Consider the following 22,319-nt stretch of genomic DNA (forward strand, 5'->3'; position numbering starts at 1 on the left):
AGGCTGTTAGCATACTTAGGAATGGTTGTAGATTAAGCGAGATGTTGCGCGGTCTTGTGTGGAGTCAAATCGCATAACATTCACATCAAGCGTACTTTACGCTTTTCAAAACCATAAATAACATATATATTTTATTAATGTTTCGTTAGTAAGATTCATCACGTTTTAATACGATGACGACAGTGCGACAATACGATGGTACGATGGCGAAAATGCGAGAACGCGATAGTACGATGACGACAATGTTAAGTCGTTAACATTCGCTTAATAAAATATTCTATATAAAGCAAGAACATGTATGGGATAATTGGAATGATTCTATTAGTGAACTTCATTTATAATACGGAATATAACTCAAATATCAATATTTATTTGTCATTTTCTACAAGAGAAATAAAGCCGATCTACATTTCGTATTTATTGGATTTGTTAGAATATGCAAACAACATTAAAATGATCCGATTGTTTATGCTGACGACCCCTCCTCTTTAAGAAAGACTCATAAAAGGCTAAAAGACACACACAATGTAAATAGACAGGCAGAAGACCAAAAGAGAACGCTATTGGCAACACACATAGACGACGCATACATCAATATTACTTATAAAAGTATCTAACAATGATGAACGTTGAAACGATGCATTTCATCTGTTTAATTTTATTCGCTCTAAAGCTGAGCTCTAACAACAGCAATAGACTGCTGTAAGTTTTGGAATTATTTTGCAATATTATTCTTTAGTTTGTTATCAGCACTCCACTGGTATTAGTTCGAACATCAGCCTGTAGTTACTATCCGGTATGAGAAACCTAGCTCAAAAACACCTGCATTCCATGAACATAACATTTCGGAGCACTGCAAGTTGAAGCTTTTCAGGTATGGTTTTCAATTTTCATTTATAGTATACGCAATGTGAACAATAATATAGGTAAAAGAGCGTGTTTTAACAGACAGTTACCGTCTGAGCCTAATGAGCTTTACTATTGCAAATGCATTGAGCGCATCCATTTACATACGCGTGTAGTCCTCACCATTAGAAACCACTGCAGGATTGTCAATACCATAAACTGCGACCATGTCAACACCGTTGGTCAGGGGACGTTTCATACTGCCGTCGTTGGGTCCCCAAGTTTTATCGGGCGTGGTTATCGATCGCAGGCGCTCCAGCAAGTTCCCTTTTGCGGTAAGAAATTTGTAAAGAAACACGACGGGTATTGGGATGAGAACCAAGGCAGTGAGGCCCAAACCGATTCCTTGGGCAAAATCGGGGAATGGAACTCCTTTTGAAATTTCCGGTGCAAGTTCCTTGAATTTAATCATTTTGTAGATGAAGAGTGCCTGAAAAATCACTAACATATTTTTAAACATGTTAATTTTTTCTGTATATATGCTTGAAAATCAGCACACCTCATTGATACGTCTAACCTTAGAAATGACATCCTCTTGTCTTTGATCCAAAACTTTTACCCAGACACTTTTACTTTAAACAAAGTACAGGTGCATCTTTTTACACCAAGGAACCGACGCAGAAAAGTCGAAACATTTTACAAAGTAAATATAGGATGTTATTTTACCACGATACGGATGTCGAAAGCTAAGCAGCACTGTTCAATTACATACTCATTCCACTTCATCACGGTTTTGACGCTGAACGATCAATAACCACTCAAACTAAATGTCGTCTCACCAAATGTATCTTACCCCAACAAGCAAAGGCGAACACACGAACCAACAGAAACCCCAGAAGTACTTAGGCCGAGGCTCATATCCCAGCATGTATTTGCAATCCTGCATTACCCGTTCGACTCCTGAAATAAAACTTGATAGAATAATAATAGACACGGACATTTTTAATTATGCTGCATTAGAGCGCTATCTCAATTTTAAAATAAATACTATACACATATTTGTTTTAATGTTCTATTATTTGATGTATTTTAGGCATCTGTAATTGAAATATTTACATCGCATTTTGGTCTCTTAAAACTGTCCTGTACTCAAGCAAAAACATGTTAATGAAAGATATACACCCCATACATAGTCAGTTTTAAATGCCCACTAATACAAATGGTATTCATACAACTGACTGTGTAGTGCATGCACAGATCAATGTACTTACCGTACACCCACATGATAGAGATACTCTCACAGGTAGATACGAAGAGGACCGAGAAATCCGCACCATAGAAATCCATCAACGTAACCACATAGTCACCAGCCTTAAAAGCACAACAAACTTCTTTACAATGTGCACAGCGTGTTAGTTTGTTTGGGCATGTTTCAGGTTTTCACTGTTTTCTAGTATTTTAGCGGCGGGTCAATTAAACTACTCAAATATTTTTCGGAAAAGATACTTGCGCTATAGATACGGCTACAAGTTCAATTGCGGAAATAGCGGTATATTGACAATATCGATTGACATCTGCATACTTAAGGGTACTTCATGTATATTCAATATTGTGATAAGGTGTACAGTAAAGAGGTGAAATCACGTACAATAAAATCATAAGTCCTACGAAAAAAGAAGACAACAATTTCAATATTATAACGGTCACCAATGTCACTTTTCTAGACTACATTAAGCGATAAAATGGTAATAACAAGACTATGTAATGTGTGCAGCACATATTCCTACCGGGGTAATGCAAGAAAGGGCAATGAAGTACAATGCGATTGCAAAGCAGATGCTCAGTTGAGGCTTGTACTTCCGAAGTTTGGGGTACTCGTCTTGTATACATGTGAGAGTTGTTTCCAGGAAAACAAACTAAAAAAATAAAAATAGCATGTGCATCATAGTTTTTTAAACAAATGGTTTTCGATTATTTAAATACTATTAACAAGTAGTTCAGAAAAAATCCTGTTTGGAAACACAATGTAAAGACACAATAACAATTTTTCTTTTTTTCATAATAACAATTTGATGCTGTTTTTTTTCATAACCCTGTGCCTTATCAGTAATATTATAAAAGTACAATTGCTGATTTGTTGGTATGATTTGACGCCATAAACAAAATGTGGCAATATGATTTCAATTTCAAGATTTCATAATTGTTTATAGACGATAATGCTTATCTAATACTATATTAACAAACTTGGGTATATTTTGAAAAGTGCTTGGTAAATTAATTATGTAGATGTTTTTTCTGTTAAAATAAATAAGTCAATTTTCCAGTTTCTCCAACATTCAAATGATTCTGAGAAATCACACATTTACTAAAATACATGCACTTCACTTCTACTTTATATATTGTATTTATAATAAAAATATAGGAGAACAAAAAAACTATTTTTACTCAGTTTCACCCACCTGACTGTCGAGACCGAGTGTGAACAGCATAAAGAAGAATAATATTGACCAGAGCTGCATTGGAGGCAAGTTGGAGAGAGCCTCGGGGTAGGCCACGAAAGCGAGACCATATCCTCCCTTGGCCACGTCTTGAACGGACACTCCGATTTGCTTGGCCATGCCTCCAAAAGTGGTGAAGATGACAAAGCCGGAGATGATACTTGTGATAAGATCCATGGTACTAATCACCAGTGCGTCACTGAAAAATGCGGCGTGTTACGTTACAAATGATGTTCAATGACAACAAGATCCATGGTACTAATCACCAGTGCGTCACTGAAAAATGCGGCGTGTTACGTTACAAATGATGTTCAGTGACAACAAGATCCATGGTACTAATCACCACTGCGTCACTGAAAAATGCGGCGTGTTACGTTACAAATGATGTTCAATGACAACAAGATCCATGGTACTAATCACCAGTGCGTCACTGAAAAATGCGGCGTGTTACGTTACAAATGATGTTCAATGACAACAAGATCCATGGTACTAATCACCAGTGCGTCACTGAAAACTGCGACGTGTTACGTTACAAATGATGTTCAATGACAACAAGATCCATGGTACTAATCACCAGTGCGTCACTGAAAAATGCGGCGTGTTACGTTACAAATGATGTTCAATGACAACAAGATCCATGGTACTAATCACCACTGCGTCACTGAAAAATGCGGCGTGTTACGTTACAAATGATGTTCAATGACAACAAGATCCATGGTACTAATCACCACTGCGTCACTGAAAAATGCGGCGTGTTACGTTACAAATGATGTTCAATGGCAACAAGATCCATGGTACTAATCACCAGTGCGTCACTGAAAAATGCGGCGTGTTACGTTACAAATGATGTTCAATGACAACAAGATCTATGGTACTAATCACCAATGCGTCACTGAAAAATGCGGCGTGTTACGTTACAAATGATGTTCAATGACAACAAGATCCATGGTACTAATCACCAGTGCGTCACTGAAAAATGCGGCGTGTTACGTTACAAATGATGTTCAATGACAACAAGATCCATGGTACTAATCACCAGTGCGTCACTGAAAAATGCGGCGTGTTACGTTACAAATGATGTTCAATGACAACAAGATCCATGGTACTAATCACCAGTGCGTCACTGAAAAATGCGGCGTGTTACGTTACAAATGATGTTCAATGACAACAAGATCCATGGTACTAATCACCAGTGCGTCACTGAAAAATGCGGCGTGTTACGTTACAAATGATGTTCAATGACAACAAGATCCATGGTACTAATCACCAGTGCGTCACTGCAAAATGCGACGTGTTACGTTACAAATGATGTTCAATGACAACAAGATCCATGGTACTAATTACCATTGCGTCACTGCAAAATGCGACGTGTTACGTTAAAAATTATGTTAACTCACAAATAAGACATACATAATATTGATGTTAGCTTTACTAGGAAGTTTATATGTGTTTTGTTGAACTAATGGCACGTTAAAGTCTTTGCAATCGCGTTTTCTGAAAGATCATGTATTTAAGAACATTTACGTATAGATGTTGTTCTTGAAATTGGTGTAGCTGCCGAACGTCATTATACCCCCGAAGGATACCCCCAACGAGAAGAACATCTGACCAGCTGCAGCGGCCCACACCTACAAATATGACATACATATTAGCCTCGCTCTGTGAAAAGGGGTTTTTATGCATGTGCGTAAATTGTCATCCCATATATGCAGTACGCCCAAAGTATAGGCGGAAAGCGTCGTCCCTGATTAGCCTGTGCGGACTGCACAGGCTACCCTGGGACAAAACATTACGCACATGCATGAAACCCCTTTTACAGAGCCCGGTCCATATATTGTTCATATATTGTTCATTTCCCAATAATCGCAAGTAAGTAATATTCGAAACAGAGATCGTTGGCATGATATAATTAAGACAACCATTGCTGGAGTTACGATGTTTTCCCACGTATTTTGTGCTTGTTGCTTAATACGTTATCATTGACGCCGATATTAAAAATTGTTCTGAGAAAATGAAATCCTACGTTTACATAAACGCTTATCACCAGAGGGAACGATACTTCAATTCAAATCAAGAAATATACAATAGCAGATTATGTAATATGCATGATCCAGTGAGTTGTTCGCGAAATTATTCCACAATATCATTTCAATAGGATGTGGGGAATGTCATAAATACCATATCAGTAAAGCAAATATAATAATTTTGCATGTAGTTCGAACATTTTATACCCAACTCTTAGTTTTGTTGCAGCTACTGATTGATCAATCTGTGTAATGAATTGGTATATTTAGCAAATAACATCGCTTTACAATATACTTTTTATTTATATGTACTTATCTATATCATTAGTGTCACAGTTTTGGGGTGTTGTTTACGAATGCTTTAAGGTTAAGCTTTGATTATAGTACAATAAATACTTCGTCAGTCGAAAACGACATTGGTCGAGTAATACATATTGGCTGTAGTCACTTTATGTACACGAACAGGTTGAATACAGTTCTATACATACAACTCTTACCTCTAGTTTGAGCAGTTGGCTCCATTCGGGAACGATGAAGAATTTAACACCATCAATGGCCCCGTCCAGGAGACTGCCTCGGATAAGAAGGATGATAAGGATAACGTACGGGAATGTGGCAGAGAAGTAGACAACCTAGGGAATGTAGCAAAGATAGGCACGGCTTTAAGAGAAGTAAAACGTGTAGAATCGTTGCTTGCGAGTAAACAAAGTGAGTAAGTGGCACACACGGTTTTTTTTTTTGTAATTAAAATTATGTTTATTAAGCCATTATGCGTACTAGTGCCACGCAAATTTAAATAGGAGTTAAGTACAAAGTAGGTTGAAATGTACCTAAACTATAATTAGAATGATACTATTTAAGCCATTCAACATTAAACGAACTTGAAATTGACAATTAACCACGGAGAATTTTTAATAACAATTGAATACGACCATAGGTTTATTATTATTTATTTTTATTATTATTTATTGTAACTTGTGCCATCACTAGTCTGACTGTACATACATAATTACCACAAGGTGGATAACACCGTAATCACACTGTGCACATAATAAATCAAAGCTGCTATTCAAGTAATATGGATCTCAACACATTAATTCAGAGACCTTGGTAAACATTTTAGACATTCCGTGCGAAACTGTTTAGATGACTGCAGTATGCTTACAAAGGGGGAAATATGATATATTGTCACTCTGATATAGTTTGTGACACGACGTTTGCATTTAATTAACGGTCAATTTATTATAGGTAATCTTTTGCACTTGGGTTGAAAACAAATAACATAAGAAATGTGGTGTCATTGATGTTACCTTTCCAGAGGACTTGATCCCTTTTAAAATGCACGCACATACAATAATCCATGCCAGAAGGAGACAAAGTGCCAGTTGCCATTTAGGGGCTCCAATGTCATCGGGATACATGTTCGGGGCGAGTTGGAGAACCGTCTTGCTGAAATAAGTCAATGGTTATAGTTGGTAGTACAATTTGTTAATGTGACAATATATAGCAAACTAGCATAAGTAAGTGAATATAAGGTTCAACTGTATACTAAATTCATTATTTATACGTTACTGCATTCGTTCAAAGACATCAGATCAAGAGACATTATTTTAAGGATATATCGAAGTGGGAAATTCAGCAATTAAATGCGAAAACAACAAAGTTATATATCATTTATTGTTTTTACACGATCTAGTGAAATTTTATTTCTGTTTTTTTTTTGGGGGGGGGGGGGTGGAGGGGGGCAGACAACGGCAATCTGATAGTTTAAAAGTTAGACTGTAAAAAAATGATATATTGATTATAATGTGTTTCTGACATAAATGCATTTACTTGGAAACTATGACATTGGTTCACATTTAGAATGGCATATACACATTCTTAGTATTTTATGTACAAAAAATTCGCATTTAATTGCCATGTACATTCTTATCACACATGTGATAGTCTTGGTGCTTAAAATATACCGTTGTTTTTATTTTCTTATTTGCAACAGTTAATAATCTACTTACATAATATAACTACTGTTTTTGAAGGCGTGCTTAAGAAATGGAAAATAACTTAATAACATTTTTATTGCAATATTTTATTTTACCATACAATATTTTATATGAACGCCTTATGTAACAAAAGGCTTGTATAACTAAAGAAACAAAAAAGTGTTGGAAGATATAATTTTGCGACACTATAATGAAAAGCAAATAATTTCTTAGTAATTAACTGAAAAATAAAACTTGCATAAAGTACAACAATATCACTATTTGTGCTAAGCATAACAAGACATTAACCGTATACACTTACTAGAAATATAATTCAGAGACTGCTGTGTTCGAGGTATTGGTGCAATTAACCGAAAGACCCTCATTGAAAGTGTAGTTTGTTGGACTGCAGAGACATTTACCAACCATATCAAGGGTTGCATTGCCGGTACAGGTTTCAAGTTTGGGGGTGGTCTTTTCGACGCAACCGATGTCAAGCCATTCCTGACAGAGATAGATATGTGTTGTTCCATACGGATCTCATTTGAGTTTACATTGATTACATATTTTCATTGCAAACTAATAACTTTTGAAATGATGATGATGATAATGGTGGTGGTGGTGGTGGTGGTGATGATGATGATGATGATGATGATGATGATGATGATGATGATGATGATGATGATGATGATGATGATGATGATGATGATGATGATGATGATGATGATGATGAGATGATGATGATGATGATGATGATGATGATGATGATGATGATGATGATGATGATGATTATGATGATGATGATGATTATGATGATGATGATGATGATGATTATGATGATGATAATGACGACGACGATAACGATGAAGAGGATGGTTATTACTATTATAATGATGGTGGTAATTGTTAGAAAAACCTGTAATGCAACCAAAGAAGCGAGAACACTTATAAACCTTAAATAAGGGTAACACTAATGCTAACGGTTATTAACTCAAGCGACATGCGGTAGTATTGCTTAAGTGAAACTGACATTCATTGTATTTCATTAAACAAAGTTTAATGTATATTGTAATCGCATACAGTGCATAGTATAATTGCGTTTAACTTACCAAAACGATATAACAGTGCCCATAAAATGACACAAAACCTTCTGGTTCTATGGTTTAAATATGAGACATCCACACTTACATCTGTGCATTTTGTCCACGGCAAAATCTTCTGCATCGAGCCGAATAAATAGTACAATGTATATGCCATAATCACGATGTAGTAGATGGAGACGATAAGTGATATGATGGCCATGGACCAACCAATACCTGCCATAATGAAATTATGTTGTTAAATAATCAACAGCCAAGTTTAATGAGTCTGAAATGTTCCATTTGTCATTATCAAGAAGGGAGAAAATGCTATGTTTCAGAATAACATCAATATGTCAATGCATTGTAAGCATAATTTTTTATTTGTTGTTTTGTACTCTCTGTGGTCAATTATATTGAAGGAAAACTGCACAACAAACATTTGTTTTATTGCAATCTATGTGTAACTATATAAATTTCTGAATAACTGAGTAGATAATATCCCGATTCCATGAAATAAATCATCGTATTAAAAAACCTAACTTCATGAATAAGCACAACTTGGGTATATGGCTAGTTCAAGAATTACCTTTCGCACTGGGATTCATTGCCCATATACCGGTAGGACCTTGTCCTGAGTACTGGCTGACCACTAGCTCCATCATATACATAGGCTTGCCAATGAAAACCTGCAGGATTATGTAGGCGATGACGAAGGCAGCTAAATTGAAATAAAAAAAATATACAGATGTATACTTTTAATGAGCGCAGTCATCTAGGTTTAGTGTAAGATCGGCATGGAGCGGGCTGAACTGGACTGATGCCATTACAGCAGCATTTGTATAATACTGTTTCGATATATTGTTATATGTAAGTCCACAGTCAATTTGTTGTTATGATTCATTCACCGCGGACCGTAACGATTGCATTTAAGGATTACCGGGGAATGTATTACCATTTCCAATTATTCAATGATAAGTGTTGCTATTTTTAGTCAAATTCATTAGCAAACCTAGTCATCTTTTACAAAGATTAGCCCATTAGGTAAATATGGGGCGGTTTCAAGATAAAAATACTCTGCAAATAATAATTGTCGTTACTTATAAATAATGCAGGTACAATCAGCACACACTGTCGCAGATAAAATGTGTTTGGTTTTATAACACGCCTTCATGGAATGACAAATTATGCATTTTAAAAAGAGACCTTATATGATTAGAAATTTGCAAAGTAAAGTAGTCCAAACCCAATTTATTAGCGCTCGAATACATAGAAAGCCTACGGCTTATCTGAAACGCTCTCGAATCCGTTTCCTGGGACTAAAGCAGTACTTGGTGTCTATGGGGGAAATATAAAGAAAGCTTCCACAGTTGAAACCGAACCCATGCCCTCCCGATCGCTAGGCGGACACCATATATACTACACGACTGCGACATCAAAGTAATGTAAAGGATCGGCATTCTATGGCAAGCGGTTCATTCTGAGAACAGAACCTAGGTTCTTACCATAACTTATAATCCCAAATGAAATCTTGTGTTCTCATGAAAACTAAGGATATCCGAGAGAACGACGCGAAAAGCTGTCGAGTAAATCTTGGTTCTTGTGAAAATCTTGGATGTCAAACGAGCTTTGGTTCTCGCAAATTGTTATGGCTTTTTTATCTGATAACTTAAGTTATAGACATGAAAACCTAGGTTTTCATAAAAATGTGTGTTTTTATAAATATTTTTTTAATGTCTGACTGAAAACCAGGGTTCTGAAATGATAAGTTAGGTTATCATGGGAACCTAAGTTCTATGTGTCTATGTACGTCGTCTCACCGAGAACTTGGGTTCTCGAGCGTAAACTAAGGTTTTCAAATGGTATCACAGGTTTCTGAATTTATGTTAAGCGTCTGCGAGCCAAACCAGCTACTAACCGATAGTACAAAAGCACGATGGTGACAATGCGATAGTACGATGGCGACGCTTCGACAACGCGATAGTATGATGGCGACAATGCGATAGTACGATGGCGACAGTGCGACAATAAGATAGCGACAGTGCGATAGTACGATGGCGACAATGCGACAATGCGATAGTGCGATAATACGATGACGATAGTGCGACAATAAGATGGACGACAGTGCGATAGTACGCTGTCGACAATGCGACTATGCGATAGTGCGATAATACGATGACGACAGTGCGGCAATACGATGGCGACAGTGCGATAGTACGATGGCGACAATCCGATAATACGATGAAGACAGTACGACAACGCGATAGTACGATGGCGACAATGCGATAGTACTATCGCGTTGTCGCATTGTCGCCATCGTACTATCACATTGTCGCCATCGTACTATCGCGTTGTCGCATTGTCGCCATCGTACTATCGCATTGTCGCCATCGTACTATCGCAGTGTTGCAATCGTACTATTGCACCATCGAATTGTCGCCCTCTGGATTTCAATGTGTAACCACGATGGCTTAACGGTATTCCTTAGACAATGTATACAATGTGTATTATGTGTACCAAGTACTTAGTGAGACTTCTTTTCAGTTTGTTTGCACTAGTTTGGATGTGATTTTCGCAAACACAGACTGTGTAGGCATCACATATCATTATGCCATAAAAGAGCAACTGGATTTCAAAGAAACCTTGTTTTTATTAGGTGGCCGAATAATTGGTACAGTTCCAAGCATTTTATTGGTAAATATAGGGGTGTTTTTAAAGTGACAGTTCTTGGTTACATTTGTAAGATTTTCATTAAAAAAGTAATACTAGAATTGATTTCACTTGTTAAACATTATTTCTGCCAAGTTTGAGTAAAATCGATCTCATAAAACAATTGAAAGGCGGTAAAAAGCTCCATTTCCGGGCGAAAATGGGTCGCTAACCAGTATAGAACGCAACCTCAGAATGCAATGTTTGATAGGCCTTTTTCACAATTAGCCAAAATCGATACGAGGGCGAAGTCACGTGACTCGCAGAATTCCAGAACGAGGCTAAACGTGTATCGATTGCTTATAATGAAACGCAATGCCGCATCTGATTTCAATATTTAGCGTTATTCGTGACGGCGACACAATGGATTTAATTTACAATAAAGTTTTTTATAACGTTATTTCAAATTTATTTATATCTATATAGAATTGTAATAGTAATAATACGATGTTATTGAATTTTATACCAACTTTGAATTTACACAATTTCAAAGTATATAATTTATGAATTCGTCGGAAAATCTAAATGTCTCATAAAAGCTATCTGTCAAGTCTTGCCGAATCTGTCTTATCCAAAATTTGACTCTCGTTTTATACTAAATGGTTACCCTTGGATCGGATCTCCATGACAAACAAGTACTCATAGAGATGACCTAAAATATGGTATCATTTTTGTTATGAAATGGGTCGACTTTAGTTTGGTTTTTAGCTTTATTTGATTTTCTTTATTGTACCTTGTACTCTGATCGCTGTTATGTACAACCTTGAGTTTCCGACAATGAGGATTAATTTCATTATGCAAAACTTTCTTACACCTGACGTCTGTTATACAACAATGTTTTAGGTTTGAACTATTTGTGTCAGATCGACCCATTTTAATCAATGTGTTACGTTACTAATCATTCATTCTTTATTTAATATTCGGCGAGGTAATAATATTGTCAACACAAGATGGCATTGTAAGAATTAGCAGTAATATATAATTCCCATTTTAAGTGTTATGCATTAAATAAATGTTCTTGATTAAAGTAGTCGTTTTATTCAATTCAATGTTTGCACACAGTTTGACACTCTTCGTTTGAGCATTTTTATCGCGGTGCTTAATAAAGATGGATCAATAGTATTGGTTATTGATAGATCTGTTGTTTTATTGCCCCTGTGTTGAACACAAACCCATTTTCTCGTTGTGATCAGATATTGTGCCGTCAAAAACTAAATAACAACAAGTTGTCATAAACCACGCGTAGAAGATTTCTTATCAATAAACACAGTTTATGATACCTACATGTCTTCTCCTGGTATTGCGTAGTCATTTCTTGGACTAATTTAACGCCAAATACTCAAATCGATGGTAAATTGTCCAAACAGATTGTCAGAAACTAAATTCTATATAGATATTAGCCAGTTTAATCATAATTATGAAGTGAACAACTGACATTAGTTCCTTCGTTATTTTGACAACACGGACAATTTTTCGTTCGTTATTTCGACAACCCGGACATTGGTTCTTACTTTATTGCTATCCTTTTCATTATAATTAATAAATGTATCCAAAATAATATGACGCTTTCAGCACTTTTTAACCGGTATTTTTATTCTGTCATTATTTAAAAAGTGTGATATTTTTCATATTTGTATCATATTTTTATTCAGTTTTAAGAATTTTTCGTTAGCATGAGCATAATAACTTTAACAATTATTCAAATATATCGACTAACACTGATATCTGTAATTAGCAAAAACCTTGCGGTAATTGGGGAGAATTAAACTGCATGGGCACCGTATTGTAGACTTAGACGTGTGTTTTTGGCGTGCGAGTGACTTCGAAGTATAACACGATATAAATTCTATGTTGGAATTGAATTTCAAGGAATGACCCATAACTATATATACATATATATATTGTTCATAGTTAAGGTTCAATACCAATGTCCGAATTAAAAAAAAAATATGTTAAAGCGAATGTCCGGATCGAGAAAAAATATGTAGGAACGAATATTCGGACTGTAAAAATAATGTAAGAACAATTGTCTGGGCTGTCAAAATAATATTGGAATGAATGTCCTGGTAGTCAACACAATGTATGAATGAATGTCTGCTTTATCCAAATTAGCGTCAGAACGATTTTTCGTGGGTACGAAAGTCCGGATACCTTTTACAGCGCTTTATAACTATGCGTTTTAAATATTTAAAAATTGTAATGCTTAACATTTTACGTATTTAGCACGTACCGGTAAAAGAGAACTCCGTCGTTAAGTTGGGTCTTGTTCTATAAAGAGTGTAAGTTAGTGAACGGAACAACATTATCAAAGCAAGAATTATAGTTGAGTACGACAGGGTTCAATTATGTTTTCGAAAAATACAATGATTCGAGATTTATTATATATATGTGTCACTTATAATCACGCCTTAAACCAATATAAAGAGTTATCAATATGCATGCATGGACTATTCAGTCAGAACCACGTCCGTGTTTTTATTTCACTTGTCTATAAAAAAAATTAACATTGTCATTCACTGTTAAATTAAATTTATTAAATTAAAAACAAAATTAACATAACATTTAAATAATGTCATGTACTTCACCTTGTATATTGCTTTGTCTTCTGGTTATTCAACACACCTCTTACACGTTCGATCGTTCATTAAAAATAACACACTCATACCCCATACCTTTGAGAATTATAGTTATATAAAACTATTATTGTATTAGATGGCTATTGTATTGTTTAATCATCGATGCTGAGTCTTCAGACCACCTTACCACTGATGGTCATGGGTAACACGTATTTTTATAAAGATGAAATACCATTTATAAAGGTATACTAATGGTACTAAATATTTATGTCGTTGAAATATTATTTAGAATGTTTAATGTTTATATCATAATTACTTATACATTTATTTACTAAACACATTATTGTATGCATATGTTTGACGTTATTGTAACCAGTGTCAGAGCTAAAGCAAACTTCCGAATGTTTACAATAACAATCAACATATATAAAATCTTCTATATTCTTCGCTACAGATAGTTACACGTTCAGCTTCGTTCTTAAATTAAACGCGTCACGTGATATCTAAAAATAACAACAGTGGTTGAAGTATGAAACTGATAAGCCTTGTGTCATTATTACGGAAATAACATTCGATGCGGCAACATAAAAAGGCTATACAAAGTTCACTAGGGGTAAGTCACATTGAACCAAAAGGGATATTGTGTTATAATTGGTAAATATTGAAAACCACAGTTCTCGCATGAGAGACTAAGTTTACGCCGTCCGACGCGTAATTCTGGGTACCTAGGTTCTCATGAAAACTATAGTTCCCAAATAAAACCCGCGGATTTAGTATTAAAGATGAGAACTTAAGTTCTCGTCATGAGAACTACGGTTTTCACAGATTATTTAACATCTGACGAAACCTTGGTTTTCACATAAGAACCTAGGCTATCTCCGTTTGATGCACATTTTATGATATCGAATATTAACTTGGGTTCTGGAAGCCACATGCAATCTTCAAGCGAGAATCTGAAAACCTAGATTCTCAGTAAAAACCTAATTTCTTGAGATTATGCGTCAAACCGCTTGCCATAGCATTCAATATATTAAAGTGTCGATTTGCAATACATACTATTATATCGTGTTTACCTCCCCCATTTTTATAGGCCAGGTACGGGAATCGCCAAATGTTTCCCAAGCCGACGGACATGCCTATACAGGAAAGCATGAACTCTGCCTTGTTGGTCCATTGATCTCGCTCAATCTCCTCCTCAACCTTGACATTTGCATCTACGTCAATGTCCACTGATGGGCTGCTTTCGCTTGCTGCGTATGCTGGCTGGATAATGAACAAACCAACAATATTTTTTTTCCATATTCTATAATTGATAAGTAGAAACTAGTTGATCAAATATTTAGTGGAATAATACGTGTTGTTTTGTTTGAGTGCAAAACAAAAGCCTTTGGTTGCATAAATGAATTGAATCACTGCGTATAATTGGCCAAACACACTATAGTAAAATGTATGGATATCCGTCTACAACTTGTGTTTTTTAATTGTTCTTACGAATTTTACATGACTTTTCATGTAGAAGCTAGATAAATTGTCCATTGGAAAGGAAAATATTTTGAATTATTTTCAGAGCTCACGCATGTTTTACTGCCTTATTTTACTTTGTGATCCATGTATTGATTCCCGTGAAAGGATTCTTACAATATGGCATGTTGATTGCGAACGGTGTTTTGTTGGTTTTACAATTATCAGACTAATCTTGAATTAGAGACGTTTTTAAGTCTATTTATGAGCAAACGGCGGAAGGATAATATCAGCCAAGTGCGTGAGGTTGTGCGTGCCTTTAAATTATTTTAAACTCCCAGAACAGTGCGTTGACAGATCAAGAGTGTTGTCCCAGCGTTATTCATTTTGTGTTAGTATCGTGCTTATTCTTTACTGTATTGTTCAAGCAATCGGTCAGTTGTCTTAAATGAAATACTTATGGATTTTAGCTCATTTGTTTATTGAGTCTTTTACTCACATAGCGTACGGTCTGATTCATAAATGAATTCGCCATACTGTTAACGAGCAAATATTGGACATGTAATTTCTACTTCAGTTTTGCTATTACTTGCTTATTTGTTTAAATATGTATACAAATATCTACACACTTTTCAGGACGGGGCACAGTTCAAACACGCGGTCTTCGGTTTACAATCCAGCATTAATCATCTAAATATCCAAGCTAGCAATATAATTATATTGTTTTATAACATGGAATATGCTTTAAGTCCATAAAACCAACTTTTGACAAGGTTTTCGTATAAAACACATGAATGTATCTATTTTACATTCCGTATCAATATCATTATGCTATGACGACTAAAAAATTTCAGATGTTCGTATGTTTGTATGCCGAACACTTTATTATTGTGTGTTTGCTTTATATAAAACGAAAGTGGAATATAATGGCATTTTCTTGGTTTATATAGCGTAGTCAATGAATAAATGCGACTGTGTTCCACTGCAACGTATTTATAAAAAGGCGATCTATACAGACCAATTAAACATGTATTTATGTTAGAAGAGGTAATCATATGTCTTTCTAATGCTTGCTAATAATTGGTAACGCACAGACACTTTTGAGCGACGAGTGTACAAATCGTTAAACTGACCATACATCTTTTTTGGACTATCGTCTGGGGAAATTAACCTGCTCTTTCATTCGTTTCTTGTGTAGAGAGGCGTTTAAAGGGGCCTTTTCACGTTTTGGTAAATTGACAAAATTTAAAAAAGTTGTTTTAGATTCGCAAATATTCGATTTAGTTATGATATTTGTGAGGAAACAGTAGTACTTAACATTAACCATGCTCTTATATAGACAGTATATGCATCTTTTGACGATTAAAAAAACTGAAAATTATAAAGCGTTGCAACGCGCAACGATTGAATAATTTGGAGAGTTCTGTTGCTGTCGCTATATTTTATGAAACTACGATGAGTGCTTATAAATAGTATAAAATACATCAACCATTGTATGCGGAAGAATGGTCGAGGGGTCTAAGTCGGAGACTTTTTACGCCAGGACTCCAGGGGTCAGTGGTTCGAGCCCTGTTGAGGGTTACTTCTTTTTTTCTTTTATAAATTTTATTCTTGATTTTGTACTGGAGCTTTTTAGAGCAAATGTTCACATTTATCAATAGAAAGCATTTAAAGACAAACGTCAAAACATGCCAAAATCTGTGAACAGGCCTCTTTAAACTGGTTTAGCTAGTTAAAGAAGCGGTTTTCTATATACAATGAACGCTCGTTCATTTGTTAAAAATTTAGCTTTTACGGTTTAAGTTTAACCCAATTATGCCTAGCGTCTAGAAAAAAAGGCATTTGCAAACAACGCAGAACCAGGGTCTTCGCTGTTTGCTTAAAGGAATTTCTGTAAGAAATATTCTTAATATAGAAATAAATATTGTAGACATCCCTAATTTTGGAAATAAATTGATCCAATTTAAAAGGATGGGAGAGTCCACTAGGCATAAACGGGTTAAGATATATATATTTGTATTGACAAAACATATATTTTGCAATGCATACGTTGTCTGTAATAATAATAAAAATATGTCGTAGGGGTATTTTAACATATATTTGCGTTCATACGTCAGCCATTGTTTCATTCTATGTTGACTTTTCAATGCAATAGCATTTGCATTGTGTTATGCATAGAGGACAAAACAATAAATAAATAATTAATTAATCTTGGTCAGAACTTTCTTTCATCAACCTCTTCACAGTTTTATATGTTAATGAGCATTTTTTACTTTATTTGTGAACTCACTTCTGCGTTTTTACCTTAATGTTAATGCGCACTATTCCTTGCTTTTGATTTCGTTAATACGGTTATGGTGGCCTTAAACCAATTGCAAACCAACAAGATCTATTGAGAACGCGATCTTTTAACTTCAGTGTTTAGTTTACAACTATAAGTTACGGTTTGACGGATCGGAGAATTTAAATAATAGTTAAGCGCTTGTGAAAGGTTAGCCGACGGGCATGTGATAGAAAACGACCTCTTTACAATTCACAATAATTGGTAGGTTTGCTGGACACATGTATGAAAAATTCTTTATCGCTAGTCATGCTAGTGTTGATAAAATTTGAAGTGTTGCCCTTGTTTTGTATAGTATAGTATACCTTGGAGTAAACAGATGCATGTATGCGACCACAATTATTTGGTACATCGACATGTAAAGTAAAAAAAAGGCTTACGCGTATAATATTTGTAACATTTACAATTCCACTGTTAGCATACATGTACATAAGTGAAACATAATTTCGTAACCGTGTATTTTTATGTTGTTGGCCAAAGGGTGCATATTGTTTAACAACGGGAAATATTTAATAATTTTGACAATTTTGACGTAAATCCGCAAAATGTATTCTTCATGCACTAATAAACCAAAAAGGAGGCGTTGGTACGAGTCAGTGAACTAAAATCTGGTTAACCAATCCTCCATCATACAATTTACTGTATCAGATAATAAGGCTATAAGTATTAATTTGTGCCATTAAAAATCATATTTAATACAAACAATAGACACACCAACTTTCACGCTTATGATTAGTGAGGTTTTAAATGTTTTACGTTCACCTTACCATCCTTGTTCATCATTGTCCATATACACCATCCCACATTTTGTTGACAGCATGTCATCTCTATATTACTTAGTTATTTGCAAAACCAAATTTTGATTGTTGTTAACATTGCACTGTGGAGCAGTGTTAAACAAAGTGGACTGGATGGTGGGGAGCATCTTTTTTTTTAATTATCACAACATTAGTAAAAGAAGATTCATAGCTCAAGACGTTACGAAGATTCATCCGGGGTTGAATTTGTACCTTTCTCAAACCCTTGCCAAGTATTGTCCGAATGCGCGCGCAATGCAAAAAGTGTTACACAATGCGAGTAAACTTAAGCAACAAGGAAGTACAATTAAATTATCATAGAAAAAATACTCTATGCACAGAATCAACGATTAAACTAGCGCTGGGATGGGTAAACTGTTGTTGTTTTTTAAATAATAGTTTACCTTTGGTCTAAATAAAACCAATAAAAACAAGAGTGCCAAACTGTCACAAGATACGCCCGTTCGGAGGTTTTGGACACCATGCTTAATGCTTGAAATGCACTAAGTGACCTCGAGACCTAGTTATTGACCCGGCATGACCCATATTTGAACTTGACCTAGATATCATTTAGATGTAACATCTGACTAAATTTGGTGAAGATCAAATGAAAACTACTTCAATTAGAGAGCGGGCACCATGCTAAATGCTTGAAATTCATTATGTGTCCGATCGTGACCTCGTTTTTGACCCGGCATGACCCATATTCGAATTTGATCTACATATCATCTAGACTCAACTTCTGACCAAATTAGGTGATGATCAGATGCAAACTACTTCAATTAGAGAGCGGACACCATGCTAAATGCTTGAAATGCACTAAGTAACCTTGTGACCTAGTTTTTGACCCGGCATGACCCATATTCGAACTTGACCTAGATATCAACTAGATGCAACTACTGACCAAGTTTGGTGAAGATCGGATGAATACAATTTGAATTAGAGTCCGGACAAAGTGGCGCCGTTGAAAATGCACTAATTGACCCTATGACCTAGTTTTTGACCCGGCATGACCCATATTCGAACTTGGCCTATATATCAACTAGATGCAACTGCTGACCAAGTTTGGTGAAGATCGGATGAATACAATTTGAAATAGAGTCCGGACAAAGTTGCCCCTTTGAAAATGCACTTATTGACCCTATGACCTAGTTTTTGACCCGGCATGACCCATATTCGAATTTGGCCTAGATATCAACTAGATGCAACTGCTGACCAAGTTTGGTGAAGATCGGATGAATACAATTTGAATTAGAGTCCGGACAAAGTGATGCCTTCCGCCCGCCGCCCGCCGCCCGCCGCCCGCCGCCAAGGGGTTTCACATAATACGTCCCGTATTTTATACGGGCGTATAACAAGAGATGTGTTTGTCAATAACACAATGCCCCCTACTGCGCCGCTTTGATTTATTTAAAAAAAAATATATCATTTGGCAGGTACAGATAATTATCTCCTTTTAAAGCTTATTACTTCCCTTGGATGTGTTTTTTTACCGTTGACCTTGAAGGATGACCTTGACCTTTCACCACTCAAACTGTGCAGCTCCATGAGATACACATGCACGCCAAATATCGAGTTGCTATCTGAATCGACATATAAGTTAAGATCATTTTTTGAAACCTTAACGCAAAAAAAGTGTGACGGACAGACGGACAGACGGACAGTCCGATCACTATATGCCCTCCTTCGGGGGCATAAAAATGCGGATAAGAATATTTGTGCTGAATACACATGGTCATTATTTGTATTGAAGATACAGTTATTTCTATGTCCCCTTACCTCTGGCATTGTTCAGATAACCGCTATGAAGTAATAATAACATTAACCCTTTACTTATTCTTCGGTTCAACGCAGAAGCTTTTATCATTGTTCAAATGCAATTATGTAATTGTTTGAACCATAGGGTGTTATGTTTCATTAAATCGTTCAGATTTATATACCCGTAGGCTGAACATTAATGAAAGCTGATCAACGACCCGTGACTTGTCGGTAAAAGCAAATTCTGTCTGAATATAAGAATGTTTAAAACTTCATTTAAGTATACATTGAGCCAACTCCGATTGTTGCGCTCTGAAGTATTACAAAAATAACTCATAGTTACATTTGAAGTATAGCATTGAAACCACTACAACATTAAGTTATTTGGCCGGCTGTTTATTATATTTAGAATCCTTTTTGCGGAAAACATTTTAAGTAAACCTTTCACAATTATTGAACACAAGTTGTTTTATTCAAAGTGTATTATCTGATAGAACATAAGTAACGCTCAATAAGATTGGTCCCGAAATTAAGTCGGAAATGCAAGCACGCTTTAACTTAAAACAAGATTACTACGCAGCAAACGTGGAACATCCTATGTCAAAATTCTAATCAAGGTCTGTTATATTCATAAATCAACAACGCGGCGATTATGCGCCGATTAATGCATTTACATATAAGAAAGGTATTGTGTTACAAACAAGTCGTAAATTATATATGCTGTTGACGCAATTTGATATCAGCGGTCGTTATATTTGTGAGTGCTTTTCGTAGGTTGTATGTAATTTCAAGCATGGCAATAAACCATGTTTGCATAATTATCCGTATGAATTGCACATCATTTGATAATGTACTTACGCTGTGTTGTCTGCACTCAAGAATGGGTAATGAACGTGCCATATAGAGACTTATATTCATGGCCATAGAATGTGTACACTAAATAACAAGCAGTTGTTTAAGACAAACGTACAATTTTAACAATTATAAAAAATGTGCTTGTATAAACTGTATTATCAAATTTGATGAAGTGAGACCGTTGTGGCTAACTGATGGACACCATGTATGCGCACACAGAGTTTACGCATGTTTTATTTGTTTATATGTGTTAAGATTGATATGCATGCTGCATATCAACATGCCCTCTTGAACGATTATGCTGTCGTCAATCAGGTGTCGCGTTTGAAAGAACATGCAAGAAAATGACAGTGCATGATTAGAAATACTTTCATATGAATTGCCACATGTGTAAGGAAAGCATCATAAGTTTTGCGTAAAGCATATAATTCGGTTTATACTTTGTTGTGATAGCTGACAATAATGTGATACTTGGCAATAGTTTTAGGTTGTGTATTGGTTATTGATATATATCTAAATTAGAAAACACCATGAAGCTATCCTGAGTTAAACAGTTGACTTTATTTGACTATGACTTTATTAAATTTAGTCGCACAAGTGTCCAAAATATATTTTTTCAATAAAAATTTATACTCATATGTATTCATATTTAAGTATTTTTAAAATTGTCGACTTATCATAGTATTTATCAAAACGATTAAAACAATAACACATTAAGAAATAATTATAAATATGCAAGGTGAGCCATAAACTTAGTTTGATCCGCGGTCATTCGATTAACACTGTTTGGTAGCCTTTTTTCTATCTTAAGTTCTTACCGGTTTGGTGTCTCCGTTTTGCTTTTTATTCTTTTTTGCCATTTTACTAATCCCGTTGTTTTCAGATGAAAGTACGCAGTGGCAAAGATTTTGAAGTAAACAATTTCACTTCGTCCAAAGATTCTCAGAATAAATCAAATTAAAGCATTACATACACACTTAATCAATCGCTAAATAAAGAGACGTTGAACTGTCTTGTAAATATTTTAAAGAGAATTATATATAATTATATATGTATCTAGGCCTCACGTCCAAATCTAACCAGTCTTCTCGATACGGTATTCAATATTGGTGATATCGTGGTCAGTGGTCAGTGGTCAATTTGCCCTTCTACTACTATTTATGGCGAGTGACGAAGAATTTATATTCAACGGACCGTAACATAAAAATAAAGTAAACAAGTCAACGTTCACCAACCCTGTTACCTTAACGTTTTACCGTGAGAAGAAACTACTCAAATCGGTATTTTGCCTACGTTACTGTATGTGCGGATTGATAACGTAGTTGACGGCAATTAATTTCGTTGTTAACAAAGATGTATTTTATGTTCTTATGAGTATGAAATCAAACACGGTGAC

The 22,319-nt window shown here is 35.4% G+C and overlaps 1 protein-coding gene across 1 annotated transcript; it reads right to left on the reverse strand.

The window, feature by feature from the left end:
* Nucleotides 1–1,006: 1,006 nt before the first annotated feature.
* On the reverse strand, nt 1,007–20,098 carry LOC127831240 (sodium-dependent proline transporter-like). The gene is made up of 13 exons (XM_052356224.1): nt 20,090–20,098; nt 14,785–14,974; nt 9,016–9,147; nt 8,536–8,663; nt 7,670–7,851; nt 6,679–6,817; nt 5,866–6,000; nt 4,869–4,972; nt 3,306–3,543; nt 2,634–2,762; nt 2,118–2,217; nt 1,700–1,806; nt 1,007–1,336 (listed from the first exon to the last, which is right to left on the reverse strand). The coding sequence occupies exons 1-13, from the start codon at nt 20,096–20,098 to the stop codon at nt 1,007–1,009; spliced, it is 1,923 nt and encodes a 640-aa protein (XP_052212184.1).
* Between the last annotated feature and the right edge of the window lie 2,221 nt (nt 20,099–22,319).

The sequence above is a fragment of the Dreissena polymorpha genome, chromosome 5 (assembly GCF_020536995.1).
Source record: "Dreissena polymorpha isolate Duluth1 chromosome 5, UMN_Dpol_1.0, whole genome shotgun sequence".
In the NCBI taxonomy this organism is placed as follows: Eukaryota; Metazoa; Mollusca; class Bivalvia; order Myida; family Dreissenidae; genus Dreissena; species Dreissena polymorpha.

Excerpts from the sequence above, each read along its gene's own strand:
- LOC127831240 (XM_052356224.1), bottom strand. Across the intron at positions 2,763-3,305 it reads CACTCGGTCTCGACAGTCAG|TTTGTTTTCCTGGAAACAAC; the intron begins GTGGGTGAAACT and ends TTATTTTTTTAG. Across the intron at positions 1,807-2,117 it reads CTCTATCATGTGGGTGTACG|GAGTCGAACGGGTAATGCAG; the intron begins GTAAGTACATTG and ends GTTTTATTTCAG.